The sequence below is a fragment of the Notothenia coriiceps genome, unplaced genomic scaffold (genome assembly GCF_000735185.1).
Source record: "Notothenia coriiceps isolate Sejong01 unplaced genomic scaffold, NC01 NC01_scaffold00037246, whole genome shotgun sequence".
Classification (NCBI taxonomy): Eukaryota; Metazoa; Chordata; class Actinopteri; order Perciformes; family Nototheniidae; genus Notothenia; species Notothenia coriiceps.
The window spans coordinates 15,562,191-15,581,937 of NW_011369947.1; the positions used below are offsets into that span (position 1 = coordinate 15,562,191).

General features: G+C 40.3%; 2 protein-coding genes across 4 annotated transcripts in view; one reads left to right on the forward strand and one right to left on the reverse strand.

Annotated features, from left to right (window-relative positions):
- LOC104966470 (low-density lipoprotein receptor-related protein 1B-like) overlaps positions 1-19,747 on the forward strand; it is a 1,038,955-nt gene that overhangs the window by 821,615 nt on the left and 197,593 nt on the right. The gene's annotated exons all lie outside the window — the stretch shown is intronic.
- diaph2 (diaphanous-related formin 2) overlaps positions 1-19,747 on the reverse strand; it is a 96,505-nt gene that overhangs the window by 61,236 nt on the left and 15,522 nt on the right. Inside the window, exons 3-4 of one of the 3 annotated variants that reach the window (XM_010794921.1) lie at positions 14,547-14,639; positions 13,122-13,172 (exon numbers count right to left, since the gene is read on the reverse strand). In XM_010794921.1, the coding sequence (XP_010793223.1) occupies positions 13,122-13,172; positions 14,547-14,639 (144 nt within the window). Of the gene's footprint in view, positions 1-13,106; positions 13,173-14,546; positions 14,640-19,747 lie in introns of all 3 variants that reach the window. The other 2 variants (XM_010794920.1, XM_010794922.1) reach the window with 2 other exon arrangements.

Below are 19,747 nucleotides of genomic sequence, written 5' to 3' on the forward strand. Positions count from 1 at the left end.
TAAGATATTCATTTAAACGAAAAACAAGGGCATCCCTAGCTGAAGAGGGGGGTGGTTGAAGGAATGTAGCAACAGTGGAGTTGATAAGGAAAACATTAAGATAATACTAGGGTAACTAAGCTGGAATGAACGTTGAGTAAGGGAGAGTTAAAGACTCAAGAAGAGGACGACTGGGTGGTACGGGACGAAAAGAGATGGAGAGAGCATAAGTTATAACAGACAGCATGAAAGTCATATGAACACATGAAAATACAGATACAGCATATCTTATTTCTTTCACACGCTGATCATCTGCTGCCAATCAACAATAAAACACACTTGTGCCACATCTCCCCAAAACCACTCAATCATAATGACTGATATATCATAAAACTAGACATATACAGGTTACAACACCCATATCAGAAGACAGCCGATCAGATAAAAATAATAAAAGGGCTGCTTCCTTCAAGCCATATTGAACTCAGTCGTAAAACTTTTAACATTGGAAAGAAAATAATAATATATCAGAGAAAGACTGTTGCCAACCACCAAGTAACACATTAAGGATGGTATTAGAGCGAAAGAAAAGAGCCATATTAGTCGGGAGAGCATTATAATAATGCCCACCAGTAAATTATTTTACATGCTCATTCATAATCATAATGATAATAGACTGGCTTGTATTTACATGATGGAATGTTATATTGTAGACGATGCAGAAAATACAGATAATGTTTGCATATTAAGCATATACCTGCAGCTGGAGTATAGTATTCGTGAATAAATGTAGTGATTGATACATACTAGTATGTGTGTTTATTGTATTTCACGGCTGACACCGCCACCCATCAAGAAACACAAACCTAACTGCGAGTCATGTTGTTACCAATCATCATCAGTGTTAACGCTTCCCACACTACGGAATAAAGACATAGCTAAATCAGTAAACATTACCACAATATACAGCCACAACAACAGGATCACAACCAACAACATGCACAAGGCAAAAAGAAAGATCAAAACGTTTGGACACACACTCCAAAATCACCTTTCCACAATGAAATACGGAAATACTAATAAGGACATCACAACGCCGCATATCCATAATCCTCATCCGGGGCAACAGTGGGACCTGAGCCACTGCGAAGAAACTGCATCTAGACGTGGAAGGAAAAATAATAACTATAATGTTGAAGGTTAATGCAGTGTCAGGCCTCATCCTTTAAGGTCGATAACAATCGAGCTAAGAACTTCAGGGTGCGAATGTTAAAAGAAACATCAGCAACCGTCCAAATTGATAACAACACAAAATAAGAACAATAAGCACCCTCATGTACGGTTAGACTACTCCTCAGGCCTTCCCGTTACACAGAATCTGAGCTAAAAAAATATTAACAATAAAACATAAAAACCGTGCTCAAAATACAAACACACGGAAACACATCTTATAGTATACACACATAACACTCATGACTACAATTATATTCATTGATGACAGATAAAATACAACACAGCCAACAAAATGATCAGACAAAGACTATAAAAACCACAAGAACAAGAACACAATCCAACACAACACTCAAGCACAAAAAAATCATACCAACACTTTACCATAACCACAGAGAGAAGAAGCACTGAACATAACTAGTGGCAACACATGTCAACTAATTAATTATAAACTTGACATAAAATTCAGAATCAATAAACATCTTAGGGAGTGACATATGTAATTTATATAAAAGGAGTTCATAAGAAAATAAAACCAAAGACAATGAATTACGTAGTTACACATCTAAAATAGCAGGTCAAATAAAATCATTATTCTCAAAACCAAGATATCATATCACGGCAACCATTCTCAAGTCACGCGCAAACTGTTTATAGATGAACTCTTGAATAACTCCACGAGATAGCAAATATGGTGGATCCGATTTTAGCTCCATAAGTAGCGAAAGATGCCAATTACAGCTCTATACTGAGAAAGGACAACAGTTGCTGCATCAAATAATCATACTTGAGGAACTAATTTGCAGAATGCGAAATGTGTTTGGTGGAGTTGTAGCATATAATTTCCTCTTCAGCTCCCACCAGGGTGAAGGATAACAACTTGCTCTGAATACAAAAGGTGCACAGGGCAAAACTGTTGATTTCGATTTTGTTGCCGTCTCTTTATACCTCTACTATTAATCCGTACAAAAGTGCATCTCAAGTCAAGAACATCCTGATCCCTTCAAAGAGATCCCCCTTACCTAGACATTTCACTCCGCTGCTAATCCGCCATTTCTATTTTCGTCACAGCTGATCTCAGACGTTGCGATAACACTGCTTTCAATCAGCAATTGTAGATTAAGAAGCCTGATTTGATTAATCTAATGATAGCACGATGTAGAAAACTGAAGTGTAGTTATGTTAAATCATTTCCTGCAGCCATTTTCAACATGGCATTCTTCTGGTCACTCCTGACAAGACAAGGTCCTCTGCGCCAGCCTTGTTGGCCAGAGTATTTGGCTTCCAAAGTAATGGGTCTCATAATTGTACACTTGTGGGTAATTAGAGCCAATCGCCGTTCCTCAGGTAGCTTAAACAGCAGCAAATATGTCATTGTGAAATAAACATAAATTACACTACACTCATTACATTCTAATGCAACATCCAATGTTAATATGATAAACAAAGTGCACAACAGGTGTTAAGAAACCAAAATAACAATTATGTAAAGCTATAACAAAATAAAGAACCCAAAAAACTAACAACAATCTACTTTGGTAGAATAAAGGTTGGTTTTGTAAAACTGGCATTAATGAGCCGGTGCATTCTTAAAACCCCTTATGGCGTAGTTTGGTGGTCAACTGCAACGTGCTTTGCAAATGCGGCACTTAACTGTGGCTCTGAGTCCGCTAATACTTGGGAAACGTCATAAGGTGGAGTAATTGTTGACCCCCACTACAAATCACGTCATCAGACACTAACCAAATAGAAGTAACAAGGAACGAATGAAGAAAGACAAAGAGATAAAAGCGGAAAGAAAATAAGGAAGACGCACTAAACAATTGGGATTAGTTAACTAAAATGGGCCATATCACTTTTCCATTTACCAGAAAGGAATGCTATTTCAACTGCTCAGCGAATTTAAATAGCAAAGGTGAATCCTGTTCCCCCCCGCGTCTTTGCTTTGCTTCATCCACCGTGTCAATGTACCATTATATGCTTTCCGTTTATCGACCACTCTATAATGAGCCAAATGGAGATTTGCCCCATCACATCCTTATGGAAGGGCCCATCAATGAAATAAAACTTGACGGCAGATAAACAGATAAAATAAATAATATGAAGAGCTCGCAAGATGGGCATCAGGTCAGCATTAGGATGGGAACCATCTGTCCAAGCACAATCATCGCTTGACTGGATGCGGGAGTGCCTTGAGTTTAGAGAGCATTCTTGGCTGATTGCAATACCAAAGTGTGTGTGGGTTGTGTGTGTGTGTGTGTGTGTCGTGTGGTGGTGTTGTGTGTGTGACGAGTGATGTGTGTGAGGGGGGTATTTGTGTTATTCTGCTTTTACCTTCATTTAACCCTCTAAGGTGTCTCCTGCCCTCGTTTAACTCTTTTAGATAGCTATCACTAATCGATGCATCCGTGCTTTTAGCTGCACCACAGTCCATTTCACTTGATTTCCATGCTCTACACCTTGTGGCCTTGCCCGGTCACACTAAATACCCTCCTCCCACAACATACATGACATCACACCTTCTTTGTCTTGCAATCTTGTTGAGCGTAAAATAGATTCGAAAGTCTCGTGATTTTTTACTTCTCTAAAATCAGGGGTCGGAAAAACCCCGGACGCGTGCCAGCACCGTAACCAGTGGCACACTAGGAATAGTGTGCAAAAATATTTCAATTGGTATTTTGACTCGTATCCTGAACGAGACCAGCCGCCAGAGCGCGTCTCCCGTTACCTGCAGAAGGAAAGCCATGCACGCAGTACGGCAGCGCCGCTCTCTTTATTCCAGGTGACTTTCTGCCGGCTTTCCTCCGTGGTGCAGTGGCATGATCGTCTTCACTCACAGAGGAAAAGCACTTCACAAATTGCAGTAGGCATACCCATCAAGGAGGCGTACACAATGGCCCTGCAGTTTTTGCGTGCTGTGTATCTTAGTTGAAAGCCCAGTGGCGATCTGCTCATCTCCATCGAATAATATGCTGACAAGGTGGCGCGGACTGGCCATCTGTGTGTTGACTTTCCTGTCGCCTCCCAGACCGGTAGTCGAGGAGGGCATAAGCAACAAGCTTCCAGGTTTAATAAGCCACTGTTAGACTGTTAGATGAACTGGACGAGAGAAGAGCTCTTACTTGGGAGGCCGTTGCATTTATTTAGCTGTTCTTACTGTTTCACAAAATACAATCACATGACCTCTGTTTTTCTGGCTTCCTCGTTTCACTTCGAAACATACACAACCTTCCCTCACTGTCGGCTCTGCGCATCCATCACACACATCACATCACAGCCCACTCTCTCTCTCTCTCTCTTAAAGGGAGCAGTGATCCTAATCTACACTCTGCATGACCTAATTCTAAATGTGAGCTCTGGAGATACAGAATGGACGATCGTCCTTATTCTTATGCGTTTAACCATTATTTAAATGTTTTGTTAATTCGGCATCATGTAAGTTCGCTTACAGGTCCACACACCTGCTTCTCCGCACGAGGCTCCCACCGCCTCCTGCTCGATGTTGCCCAGCGTCAAGCTCCCCCCCCCCCCCCCGTGATAATTCTCGATCGTTGGCATGCTGATAAATTTTTTTTTTAAATGGCACTCTCAGTATCAAAAAAGGTTGCCGAACCCTGGTCTAAATGCCTAATGTCTACCGCGGTCATCTGTTCCTATTCTTTGTTGTTTGACATCGTTGAATTGCCTATCAACATATCTAATACTTTGTTTCGTCATAAGCTCTGAAAAGCTGTACTATTATTTATACCGATACGATCCAGGGGTACTTCAACCTAAATTCAACGAGGTCCAGTTAGAGAAAATCTTCCCCATGCAAGGCGGAACATTCAAATTCTAAGTTGCTTTATGAATCTAGGTTAGATATATACTTGAAGTAGCCTGAGACTTTATACAACGTCTGCAGAATCAACAAACTGCTGCCTAATCAATAAGAAACGTACAATTCAAAAACACTTGTAGGCCTAATTAGTCATCTACATTGGAACTATCAGATATTACAGTAAATATACTGTGGATATGTGCAATTTTACCTGCTCGCCTGCTTTAAAAATAAATAGAGAAATAAACTAAAATATGCTTTTAAAAATATGCATGCATCTCTAAAGTGCTTAAATTTTACGATAAACAAATAAAGTGTCAGCAGCAGCTTGAGGTTTTCCTTTTTCTTTTGTTCGTTTCACACATGATCTTAACTGTTTCAGACGATTATAGAACAATAATCAGTCTTTCCACATCATACACAACTACCTTAACAGTTTTAAAGAGGGTTCTCTTCTTTGCCTCTTAAATTGGCAGTCCTTCACCTTCGCTCGAGCTTGTCCGGCCAGGATGTTTGTCTCATAGTGGAATGGTGTCAGGGCCATTCTCATACACATGCAGGTGCTCATTGGTTAGCCTCGGTTAGCCTGCCCTGGAACGATATTTAGTTTTAATTTTGATCCTGGTGGACTGATCATATCGGGCTCTGAGGCTGCTTATTTGTGTGACCTCAGTTCTGACTTGAGAGGGAATGTTTGGTCAAACACTTTGTGTTTTGTCTCATAGTGGCGTTTTGGCACTTTTAATGAGCGCCACGGTCTCTGAACAAATGAGACACACTGGTTCTGTGCTCCCAGTGGGCAGGATGAACATGAATGAGTCCACTCAGGGTTAAAAGCTCTGTTCTCACTGTCCACTTTCCTCTTCTTGGAGAGCGCCATGTGTAATTATTTGTCTCTCCCTGTCTGCCACTAACACGCCTGTTCACTCTCCTCTCTGTCTTCTCTCCCTGTATCGCTAACTCTTCTCTTCACTCACTTTCCTCTCAGCTTCTCTTTGCCGCTCTCTCGTCTCTTCTTCTGTGTTTAACTCCCTGTATCGCTCACTCGTCTCTTTCGCCCGCTGTCGGCAGCGGTTAAAATAGAATCGCCCCGTCAAAATTGAAATCCCCTGTTAATGTATTGATTATAGGTCCGGGTCCGTATAGGTCGGCGTCCGGATCCGGACCGCGGTCCGCCTGTTACTGAACTACGATATAGATGTTCACTGATGCAATTGCAACCATCACTCAGAAAATTAAAAAACGAACAGACTTCTTCTTGGCGTGAAAGTCAGGGTTTTTTCATGTCTCTAACAATGATATGCTTATTATTGAGCTTTTGATTTTGTTGTTCAGACAGCCATTATTTTTTTAGTTGCCTAAATCCACGAGAGGTAAACAAAACACCTTGGCTGTAAAAATGTGCAACGTGTGCAAATCCCACTAAGAGTGTGGGAGGATTTATTGATGCCAAACATTTTATTTTACACTTTTAAACTAGTGTTAAGTAAAGGGTGCACATTAATCCAATAACATGTTGTAAGAGGCATCAGAAATAATGAACCTTTTACCTTTATTTTGTTGCTCACAATCTTAAAATAAGGCAAGGAAAGTCTGTCAGGCACTAAGGCTTTAAAACTTGAACATTGGAAATGGAAGATTCCTATTTTAAATCAACTTATCTCATAACGTCAACATTAAACTAGAAACTTGGGTTTGTTCTTTTATCAGTTATATTTTTTCACGCACATATCTTCATTCCCAAATGCATCATCATTTATTTGCATACATTATCATAATTCATTTTTTTTGCTCTTGTGTTTCTACCTTCCAACTAAATGAAGGTTACATACTGATAGTGTTCGATGTGTTATAGCACAGGGAACAATGTCAAGTGTTAATGCCAGTGTCACTTTCACTTTCTGCCAAAATCATCTCAGAAACTTTAACTAATTATGCTTTTTTCATTTTGGTGGATTTTGAGATATTCTCAAAATTAGCACATTCAAATAACTTCAACGCTGGAAGCACAACTTTCTTGCACTTCAGACAAGGAGAGTATGACTTAATCAACACCACTGCAAAACATGTTGAATTCATTTTGTAACACTATTAATTGAAGTGTGGAAAACTCAGGAAAGCAATGCTGCCCGATCTACCGACTTTTAGATGTATTTCAGAATTGCAATTTCTTTAATAGCCTTATTCCAAACATCACCTTAAATAGCATGTCCCATTAAATGAAACATTTAACATCATTTGACACATTCTCTTTTGTCTGTATCACTTGGGAATTACTATGATCATTCTTCGCCTGGACGCCGTTACTTTTCCATACCTCCTTATTACAGACATCAAGCCAACCTAATGGGAATGTAAAATATTAATTCCACCTCATTGAGGCTGACAGATTGTGGATTGTGACTGACACTTCAAATGCAAACATCAGCCTAGACATTATATCTTATAATTCAATGATAGCCACATTAAGGTGGTAAAAAAAAAACATGAGTATGACAGCAGAGGAAGCAGCTTTTTATTCTGGCACTGCCTCCTATTGTCAGTGGAACACATAACCATACAGGATGGCATGCTATTCCACTGCACATTATTTGTTCTCTAGCCGATCATCAGTTGGCCCTGCTGTATGCCTAATGAGCGATAAATAAGGTTTAATTCAACCGACACAAGTCGCCCATCCTTCAACACTAAGCATGATGGCCTGGGTGAGATTCCATTGGAATTATATGAGGGCAATTTTTCAGCTAGTGGGACGGTCGGACATTCACAGGCATTCCTTTGGCTTCAAGCTCCGCAAGTTTATAGGTCTATTAGGAATTCATCAAACAATGAACGCTATCAATCTTATTGTGTGAGTGTGCCCTGGGTAAAAATAAGATGAAACCTTCCATTATGGGGCCTCCAAAGCCTATTTGCCCTCCAAAATTGATCTAGCATTGACAATTTACACTTAGGGTGACCTTTCATAACTGCCCACATACTTGAAAGCCAATATTGTTTGGAGAGTGAGCAAGGAAAAAACACAGCCCACTGCAAACGCTCCAGGATATTATTGAATATGATAAGCTAGTAGACATTTTTTGCTCTCCAGTTGTTGATGTTCCAATGGCATGAGAGCTGAGTACTTTTTACATCAATGAGGACCTATGCAATTAAGACATAATACAATATGTGACACATTTGTTGAGAGTTCTGAGTCTATAATAAGACCAGGTCATTGACTTTATTTATAAAAAAAATTAAATAAAAAAAAAGTGTTACTATGGGAAGCTATAGGCTTCAGACATGGGTTTGTAAAAGGGCATAAAGACATCAAAAGGGCAACCAGACCCCCTGTCGATACCCTGTACTAAAGTTGATACCTTCAGTATATTTCAAACATCAAAGGGGGGTACTTAATAGCAGGGGGAGGGGCAAGAGACCCCTCATTTCCTTTTATTAAGATTTGATTTATACTCCCAAAATGGCTCCATGTCACACTTCACTAACTGTATTTCATTTCTTGGCAGAGTCAAGCAACGGATCAGTTATGCGTCAAGGGTACTCAAATGGTAGATCAAATCTTCATCTATATTTCCATGATGGGGTTTCGGCTGTGGATAAAAAATGATCGGGTCCAGAGAAAGGCCCTATGGGTCAATGGGAGGGACAATGGCTTTGTCTATGCCCTTGGACGTCAAAATGTAAATGGGGTGGCTGTCCATGCCTCAGTCCTTTTCAATATGCCTTTCCCTTTGGCTGTTGAAAAATATCCTTATCTATAAGAAGCAGGTGATAGATTTAGACCAGCATGTCTCTACAGTGCTGTGCTCCCATCTACTCTATTGATATCTCACATCCACTAAGCAATCCAAGCTACAGGAAAAAAAAGTACCCACACCCTCTGGGTCTCATAGCCCCAAATCATGTTGGCTCTACTTCCTGTAGGATCACCTCTGGGGTCGCGGCAATGAATAACATCTATCAACGCCCTGAAGTGGAAGCCAGTAGCTTCTGGAGGCAAAAGGCTTTAGTCCTTAGCTCAGAGAGCCTACTGCAACAGTCCCTATCTGATATGTGACACAAGCTTGCACATGTGTGCGTGTGAAACAGTATAGGAGAACAACTGCTGGAGAGGTTGAGAGACAACAAGAGAGAGATAAAGCGATGGGTACAACATATGTGTGAGCAAATTAATTGCTAAGGGAATTGCGATCACTATCGCATCCTGTGATGTAATTTAAGAAACAAATGGGTGATTTGCCACCAGATCAGGGGAAAGATGAGAAAATAGCTGCCAGGCTGAACATAGTATGGCCGTCTACATCAGGGTGATGTGGATAACAAACACATAAGAAATAAGTATTAAAAGATCATATAAGTCAAAAAAGGGGTTAGGGAATGTAAGAGAACCAGAGGCCATTCTTTATCGTTGCCACCGTCTCCTTCTTACAGACACTTCCCTTTAGTCTTTTCATCTGCCTCCTTGCACATGTATCCCCTTTCTTCCCTTTAAAATTTCATGAGAGAAAATAGGTAATTTAATCTTCATTAAACTTACAGGGGGCCCACTCTCTGGCCTGACCGGCTGAATTAACTGCGAGGCCTCGGGGGATTAGACAGTTGGGCTGAAATTCCGTAACCCTGACAAGCATTATATCATCGCATCTCTATTTTTTAATGGGAACGAGATGATCCCTCCCTCTTCAATGTCAAATAAGTCCTTAAGAGGCTTACTACACAGGAGGGAACTTTTGATGGACTGACTTGTGAAGGTGAAGAGAGTAGGGCAGAGGAAAGGAGATAGGTCCTGTTTTGGGATTGTAATGACGTTGAAAAGGCAGTAAATAAATAAGATTAGCTTGGTCCTCTTTGAAATCTGATTGATGTGTCTTTTGGGATGCCCCCCATGAAAGACCTACTGAGTCTGTGGCTTTCATCCCTGACCGAAAATCGATGAGCCAGGATGTATGAGAAGCTCCTGCCCTCTACCCACCAATCTCTTGCAGGAAACCCAGGTAACTGTCTCACAATAAAGAGTATCATTTATTTACTATCGCTATTCAAGTAGAGCTTTGACATATAAAGTGCACTGTCTTCAAAAAAATATACAGTGTTCAACCAACATGATTCAACACCACTGAGTACTTGATAGATTATCTTCCTGAAATGAGACTGAACCCACAACATAAATGCTTTTCTGGTCTCCATCAATCCATCCAGCTTCTGTGTGTTGAATTAGGACTGGCTGGTGTAATTGCATAACACATGAGTATGGCCTCCCGGGTTAGGTTTTCCATCTTACACAAAGTGGAGACAAGGAAATGGGAAATGCTTCCGGAATTGGCTGTAATTGTGACTGGCGGCGCCTTGAATTGTGTTCTGTCTGACACATGAGGTAGTCTACGGCAGTATAGTTTAGCCCTAAGGACGACAAAAACTACACGCCAGGTTTAAATGAACTCCTTTGACGTAAGTGGAGATTCTTGTGAGTGACTCTCTCTGGTGCCCGCTGCTCGTTTGAGGATGACAGAAGGTTAATCAAGCTTTAAAGCATGAGATTACAACAGACATGACAAGCAGGATAGAATAGATTTGGCACACTGTCTGATACAACTACTCGAGGAACCTTCTCCACTAATAAATGCAGGGACTGAAAAACTGTCATTCTGCACGTCAGGGAGAAAGCAAATATGTACCCAAAAAAGAACACAAACATGATTGCTGCTGTACTGATCCGAAAGTCAAAACTTAATTCGGTAAATACTGACTAGACCTTGTTTCTCCATTTACAAAAGAAAGTTTTTAGTGGCGGGAATGTCTTTTGTTACCAAATTGCCCGTCGCTGGGGAACTTAAATGTTTACTTTACAGTCCCTTAAAAAACTGCCTTTACCTCAAACTGTGTCTAATGGTTTTTGATTGTCCCTCCGCAACTTTTCTAAATCTGATCTGGAAACGAGTTCAATCGCTATAGAGCGTAGGGGGAATATGTTTCATCTCATGAAAGGGGATAAATCTTTAGGCACATATTCCCCCTATGCTGTATAGCAACTGAACTTATTTCCACATTCCATTAAAAAAGAAAATCCATTGAGCCTGCATGTCAAAAGGATTTCCCCCTCTCATCACCTCAGAGTAGAGCATCCATGCAGCTGTTTATCAAACCATACTTTAGGTTCCATATCAGTAAACAGGGACCCACAGTGAATAATACATTTTGGTAGCATAGTGATGTGTACTAGCAGAAAAAGTGCACTGGGAAGGGGCTGATGCAGGGAGAGAGCCATCATGAGAAGCACAGTCTAACAAGGATAATAAACTAGGTTGCAGTCATACAGAATGTTCTATTTGATATCAGGCAAAAACAAAGAAAGCATTCATAACCCTCATGTTCATTCAAACATTCAACATAGCAGCGCTACTCTGGGGGTTCATGAGTATCCCCACGTAACCAGCGATTGTCATTTAGTATGTCCATAAGCTAGGCAACTCATATCCATCAACAAAGTATTCCACATCTTTAAAGACAACATTCATAGCTATGTGTCAGCGAACCAATGTCCTCTCCTTGCTTTGTTTAAATTACCTTAAGTTTCTTCTTCTGATTTGAACTACGGTTTTTCTGAGAAAATACATATATATAAAGACATTGGTTTAGCGAAACACTCAATAGACTTTTGACAGATACTCCATTAAGACACGAGCATAATGTCAGGTACTTGGACATGCAAACACAACAGATCAAATATATATATATAGCGAGAGACATTTTGGAAACACGCAGCCGAGTTGCAGCCAATTCATTCTAAGCCAAATGTGCCTAAAAGTAGGCCTGCATAGCTTACAAGACAAGCATCCTTCAGAAACAGGCATACAAGTATCCAGGTTGCTTTGCACATCAGTGAGACGGTGAAATAAAAATAAAGAAATATATCACACAAAACCATTATTTGTGTACTGTACAGGTGTTTCCAGCAGAACATTTCCTAAACATTGCCACAAGATAGCAAATGATATCATGCTGTGGCAACATAGGCAAACAGCAAGAGCAAGACAATGAGACGATAACTCGAGCTGCTCTACAAGGCAGAAATTATGCATAGCAAATCAAAAATGATTTCCTTCAAGTAAAGTGACCGCTGCCAGGATTGTATTAGTGTGACAGGATTAAACATTTCAGATCAAAGGGCTAGCACAAGGGCAACTTTAATAATAGTGTACTTAACTGTATTGGATCTTCAAGGTATTGAATGTAAGATTGACATCATGTCGTTCAGCAGCATTATTGTCCATTACAGGCTGTCCAGTAAAGACTTTCCTTCTCTTTTACTGCACATGCTAATTTTATGCTTAAAAAATATGAATGACTGGTTTTGAAATATATTGTAATATGCTTAAGTTATATGTGTTATTTGAACCTGTTATTTGTAAAATTGCTTCACATGCTTTTATTCTAATGAACACAGGGCATCATTTTGTTTGTGAATTCCTTTTGGCGGCCGTTAACAAAAAGCATTACTTTTTACTGTGTTTTCAAGAAACTAAGGTCATGTTATCTTATGCCATACTTCTGCTGTGGCAAGACTTAAAATGGCATGTTGCATTTATTTTGTATTGTCTGCTCTAAAAATATATATGTGCTAAGAACATTGGTTCCATCCTTACACAGATCATAAGAGAGAGAATAATATCAACGTAAAGCTCTACTTGCGGTCTTTGCTAAATACGTACTGATACAGACCAGTAATAATTCATCAATGTTTTGACATGACATTGCAAACTTGAAGTTGAGGACATTTTAGACGTCTTTTTTTTCCAATGAGGAGCTGCGTGTTAATAGGAAGCAGATGTTATATTGGCTGTAAATAAATTGAATTTACTTCCATGGTTGCTTTTTTACATAGAGTTAATCTTACATGTTATACCTTGTTAAACTTTGCCTAGTCAAGTTCAGTAACACAGCACAATTCTCTACATGTTGTAGACCAGCTCAGCTTAAAGAAGGAAGGACTTGTGAGTGATCTAGCAAAGAGAAGCGCAGCAAGAGGCAGCTTCGTGCTCTATGTGGGTTAACAAAGGTATTTTAATGCACACACCTAGTGTTCTGTTACCATAGTTAGCACCCGGCCACCGAGAGGATGGACTGGAAGGGCTTTGATCACCTGCAACAATGTTGGTGATAAAAATAAAAAAAACAGAAAAACAAGAAGAAGGGAAGGATGGAGAAAAGGGGAAAGAGAAAAGGCCATCAGAGGTGACACATTGCAGATAAGGCAGGACATATCCACTCCCAGAGTTTTGTGAAAAACACATTTTCTTAAAAAGCTGCACACACATTTTCACACAGACATAGACTCAAGTTAAATCCAATCCCAAGAAAGAAAAAGATGTGAATAAAGTAGCTGGTTCTTTTTTAATGATAGGCAGCATTATAGGTGTTGGAATAAGAGTGAAGGGTGTGTGAGTAAGTGTCAGAATTATTTTTGATGAGGTTCATAATGAAGTTACATGATCTGTCATGCATTATATATTTAGATATGGTCTTAACAAAAACATTAACACATAATTATGTATCATAACTTGCATTACATTTCCCATGATCATAGCGTAAAGGGTTGTGACCCAGGCAGTGTTAGAAAAAGCCTGACAATATGTCCTGGCCTTGTCATCAAACAGGTAACTTCCCCCCCTTACTTATCTGTAAAGAATGATCTTCTTTATATCAATTCAAATGGACCATATATTGTACACCATCAGAACATATATCTTATTTGACTAATTCTGCTTATAATAACAATAGATAATCAGACATGACACTAATTGTCACTTTAAACAAAGAGTACATGACAGTGGATTTGCAATTGTGTAAATCCCAATTGTACATTTTGCCCACTAACCCTTTTATAATATATATTAGACAGAAAATGACTTGCTGAAGCTTAAAATGATATGTTTATTTGTATTGCTCGCTTTGCAGTGTGTAGCCTGTCTGTTGCAGACTCACTTTATCCAGCTATGGTCTGATTGTTCCCTCCTCTTTTTTTTCTACCATGATTGCAACTGTGGAAATGGCAGCACCTGTGGCTCTTCCACAGAACTATGACTTGCATATGAATTGACCCTGGCACCCCGACCAGGTGGAACTCCCCTGGGTAAAGGCCATTCGATGTGGCGAAATTACATGTTTTAACACCAGGATTACACTAAATCAACCTCGGTCCAACTGCAGCCAGCATGGCTATATTATCATAAGTGCTTTATGAATGGCAAAGGGACAATACTTTGCTAATGACCTGCACAGGGCCACACATGTACTTGTTTCTGTGATAGCTTTTCTTCATTGTACATATGTTACTGTTTAATGTGTGTACCAATCATGAATCCTTGGAACCAGACAAAAGACATAGGACTACACACTAAGTATATAAAAACTGTAGAGCAAAGATTGTTGCATGTGACAAAAAGGAAACTATTAACAACTAGAAGGGTCAGGTGGTCCTTTCTGCACACAGGTGAGAGTATAAATTGGCACATACCATTTCGCGGTGTCCTTTTTCTCCGATCACGGAAGGCAGCTCCGGACTGCAGGGCCTCCATTAGGCTATCCATTACACCAGTCTCATCTCCCTCTGTAAGAGAACATATGATAGAGGCAAACATGTTTAATGTACAAATGCACACACACACACGACTGGTCTAAATGTAGGTATTCTGGAGTGGAAACAATGGATGCCCTCTAACTAAAGTTGCATAAACAATCACCTTACATCAAAGCAAGAGTGAGCTGAATGAATAAACAAGTCTTTTATAGAGCACAGGCCTGAGTGAGACAGAGGCCTGTCACTCAGGCCTGTCTTTTTTTTTTTCAGTAAACAGTTTTAGAGGAGGAAAAATACACTTAAACTTTAGCAACTAATACAGGCAGAGGAGCCTCAAGATGAAAGCATCCACTGATGGTCATTGACAGATATTCTTTCTGTGGCTAACGCAGGGGAGCTAAGTGCTCTTTACAAAGATTTAGTGGGGAGCCGCTCGATACCCGGGCGCTCTATCATTGTTCAGTCAATGACACCAGGACCGGCCTTCGAAAAACATTCCCCCTGCCCACGGTTTTAGCTGTCGTGTGGATCCATAGAACTAGACAATTGGAGGCAGTTGGCCTGCATGGTGAAAAGACAGGTAGGAGACACGTAAAGTGCTATGAGGCCAACAGCATGACAAGTTGTGCCCACACTGCACATGCAGCATACGGAAAGAGAGTTCAAAAATAAGCTTAGGTTCCATATCTGGGTCATCTATCTTTACGCCCCAATACTAATGAGTCAGAGGGACACCCTTTTTATCATTGTGGTCCAGAACAGACATTATTTTAAACTAGGATCATTAGGGTGACTTATTGTGGAGCTGGAGACTTGGCCATCAATTATTTTCCATACATGAGTGAACTAGCTCTTCCCTATGTTTACCATCGGAGTCCAGGCATCTTGTTTTTGTACTGGGATAAGAGCTAGAGCAGAAGGGTAATATTCAAAAATAAGTGGAGACAACTGCTACTTTCAGCACAAAGCACTTTTTCAGACACTGTGGTGATCAATCTTTTGTTATTCTCGTGTTCCCGAAAAGACACGACACTCAGCCAAATTGAATTTATGAACAAAACACGTTGACACAGAATGCTACACGATTAATATAAGGAAATGGCACAAATTTTGCCATTATCAGAGAAAGTAGGGCCTGCTTATGCTTTCACCTTCTCCTCCAGCAACAAACCAACCAACCTGCAATCATTGATGCAAGTGAACGAAGATAGAACAACTAAGAATAGAAACACATTCTTATGCAAATTTAAAAAAAAGCAACTCTTCACTCATACTCACACACATTTCTGTCTATATCTCATTCCTTGTCTTTCTTCCTCAAGTCCTTCCCAAGGGCTACTTATAAATCAAAGTGTATGTTCCGGCTGTGTGCTGTGCTTAAAAGCAATTCCGATTAAATCAAGCTTAATTAGACCAGCTTTATCAGAACAAAACCAAAGCTGAGCCAAGTAGTGCTTATCTCAAATTGCAGCACTACACCTTAGATAACAAGCTCCTTGGTTTAAAAAGGGGGAGCATGGCTTTTGTCTACTGTGGACCCAGGTGAACAACTTGCAGCTTCTATAACTGTATCAACTCCAACATCTCTAGCTATCTTCTTCTTATGTAGGCTAGCAAGGACACATGGTTTGTCTGACAGAAGGTAGAACGTGTTAAGTGGCAGGTAAACATTTATCTACAACCACCTTGGCACAATAAACTTTCTGACAGCCCCTTCTTCATGGAGACCTAGACATCACAGGGGGCACCTGACACTTTGATCAATTTGTCCTACTTCTAGCTTAACTGTAGCACAATTCATCATTTGTAATGGCCAGGACTTGGGAGCGGTAGTAGACTGGGGTTCAGAGAGAGGAATGCAGACACAAAGAACCACAATGACTAAAATGGGAAACATACTCCCAAGTCACTCCACGGTGCTCAATTAACTAGGTCCTATTGGACCAGAGCTTCAACTCGAGCCGACCACTCAAAGCAAGAAATTGTCACAAATGAGCTTTCACACGATATGAACTTATTCATATAGTCCTATATATGCATTTAAGTGCCTTTATTTAACAAAGACAAGGGAGCCCTTAGTTGAAAAATAAATCAAACTGAATATTATTTAACTAGACTTATTCCAGTAATCCTCAGAGCAAACATTCTTCATCATTTATTGTATTGCATTGCCCACTTTAGTAGACATTTTTGCCTCATTCCTGCAATTTACTCTTGTCTTATTTTGAGCTGTTAAACTTAGGGCAAATATTCAACCGCTACTCATTAGCACCAGTGGTAGATTGCATGCTGGGGAATTACAGGAAAGCTAACCTTTTATTCCCAAAGATCTTTCTCAAGAGGAAAGATCCCCTTTGCTCACAGGAAATTGCTTTCTAAATGGGTTAAGATGGGCTAAGACCCAAGACATTCACAAACCCTTCCAGTGATGAAACACCTTGGTGGGCACCTCAACAGACAGCCCCGGGGTCCTTTAATGATCTTATTAAAGCTTGTGGAAGTGCTTAACATGGTTGCGGCTTTTGCACTTTTAGGTACTTTCTTAAATAGTTAAACCTTTAAGAGCTGAAATAAAGCTATGTGAAACTTTACCTCCCAGAGAGAGATGGTGTACCTATTCCATATCTTTCCCTTTGATCCATGACAACATCCAGTCTCTCATTCACCCTCTCCTATACCTGAATACCAGGTGGTACCTTGACCCAGAGGCTGTGCCAAATGTGACAATGAGCCCTAGGGATTGGCTCACTCTGCTGTATATTTACAAGAGGTACTATCACATGTTCTAATTAGGAGGCATAACAAGAGCAATGTGCTCTCAGCAGGATGGGCATGAAAGAAAACCAGATTTGTTTTCCTAATAAAAAAAATAAAAAATACAGTCAAAAGGGAAGAAAATGGCTGCAATGTACCATTCATCAACCCTAGCAGCTGAACACAAAGTGGAGTGTCAACAGTTGTAAATGTAAGTATAGGAAAGGAATACGTAAATATATTGTAAGTGTGACTATCAGAGAGGAAGATGTAGAGGATATAATGAGAGAGGAGGAAGAATATAGGGAGAAAGACAGCGCCAGGGAGGCAGCGAGTGAACAGGGTTTCTCCTAGTGTGCTTGGTGGAGTGGGTTATTGAGAGAGACTAGTGGAGCGAGGTAAGACACAAGGTGGTAAAACACCTTCCTGGATACTTGACGGCCTGAGCCGTATGACATTTAATTATTCCTAAAACATATACTGCAGTATGCACGGACAGGCACACATAACCTTGCCTCTGCTTTTAAAACCTGCCTATACATTTGAAGAGGTTCGGATGCATGTTCTGTATTTGTAAGTCTATTGGTTCGACTGTATCATTTATGGGACATCATTTTCAGCTGACGGATTAGTTTTTGACAAACAAAGACAGTTAGGCTTGACGAACGTGAGGCGGATAGAAAGTGTACTCGACTAATGTTAGATTCAAGATGACCTATACTCATGGCTGATCACGGCAAGATCGTTTAGAGGAGACAAAGGAATCTAGCCAAGTCTTTCAGAAAACCAATGCATCAGGAAGCCTCCATATACAACGCTTGAACCTCAGTCGAGTACCATTTAGGAATCAATCAAACAAGCTACATTTATGCAAAACCTGACATCTCATTTGTTTATTTATACTAATTAAAAAACAAGTACATAACTGTGAAGTAAAAGAACAGCTGTTGCCTCGAAAATGTGTCAAAAGCATTTCAATCATCCAAGCAGAAAACATTGTATGTATTAGACTAAAATGCTGGGCTTTTTTTTAAAAACACCAAAGGCATGGCATTCCTATAATTATGCAGCAGTGTCAACAAAGCCTGTTCATAAATTCAATTTGCTATCTGTCATCTCCTGCATGTTGCGCAGGGGAGAAAAAACACAGTGGATCGATTGAGAACTACATTTCTGATGGCTCGCATGCAGCCTTCGTGATTCATGGGGGAAAAGAGAGACAAATAAGTTTTCGAATTCTAAAAAGCTTGTGTCTGGTACGTGTGGGTTTCTAATATATCGGCAAATGATGACATCCCTTATACCACAAGCGAAAATGGTAACAACAGTGGCATGTTAATTGGATGGATAAATAACAGTACGAGCATACGAAGTAATGACATTTGTCAAAGTCACATATTTTAATCAATCACAGCTACATATCATCTGAATGTATTAAAGCAAAGCACTCTGCTTCCTAAACAAATGAAAGTGTTTGACATAAGGAAAATCAGGGATAAGATATATGTCTCTTATCCGCTTCTATCTACTATCCTTCCAGTAGCCAATCCCTGAGTCTAATTTGCACTGTAATGAGATCTAATGAGTGCTTACAAGCCTTGTCCTTGATGAAAAAAAAACACTGGAAGAGAGGAAAACAGTAAGAGGTTAACCTCACCCCAGTCGCCCCCCATGACTCCAGGAGAGTATATGAGAAAGAAACGGATGAATAAAGAGCAGAGGAAGTGTTTGCTTGATGCAGACTGTTTTTGAACACATTTGAGCCCATCTGTTCCCCTACTGAGAGTCACCTGTGCAATTAACCTGGACCATTAGCCGTGAAACAAAAACCTCATGGAGGGGGGGTTGTTGCTTTATGGCCAGGTGGAGAGGCAACAAATACACGTTCTTTTAATCTTGCCTCCCTCTCTCCACTCTAGCACCTGGTTTTGTGTTACTTTCACATCTGAATTCAGGCTCAGTCCTCTAGACCTACACAACCACCTGCATTACTCAATTCCCCCCTCCTCTACTCTCTCACTGTCTGGCTTTGAGGGGAGTCACCCCCCTCCCTTCACCCTGCTTACCTGCAGACCCAGCCAGACAGAGACCATTACTGCCACAGAGAGCAAAGAAAACACAAGTGCCGGAAGGACAGCAGTCGTGCACCTGTTAGGTGTCCTTGTTTTTCACTCTCTCCTTTTGATTCCATCGCCCTGCAGTCCAACCAACAAACTCTTACAAAAGCTTTGACACAATGACCCTGGAAACTTTTCAGACATGCCACTGCCTTTAAATTGTGGGCGTGTGCGTGTGCATGTTTGCTAATCTACTGCGGTGAAATAGAGAGGAGGAAAAAGGGGAACGGAAGGGTAAGATGGCTAATAAAAAAGACAGATTTGCTT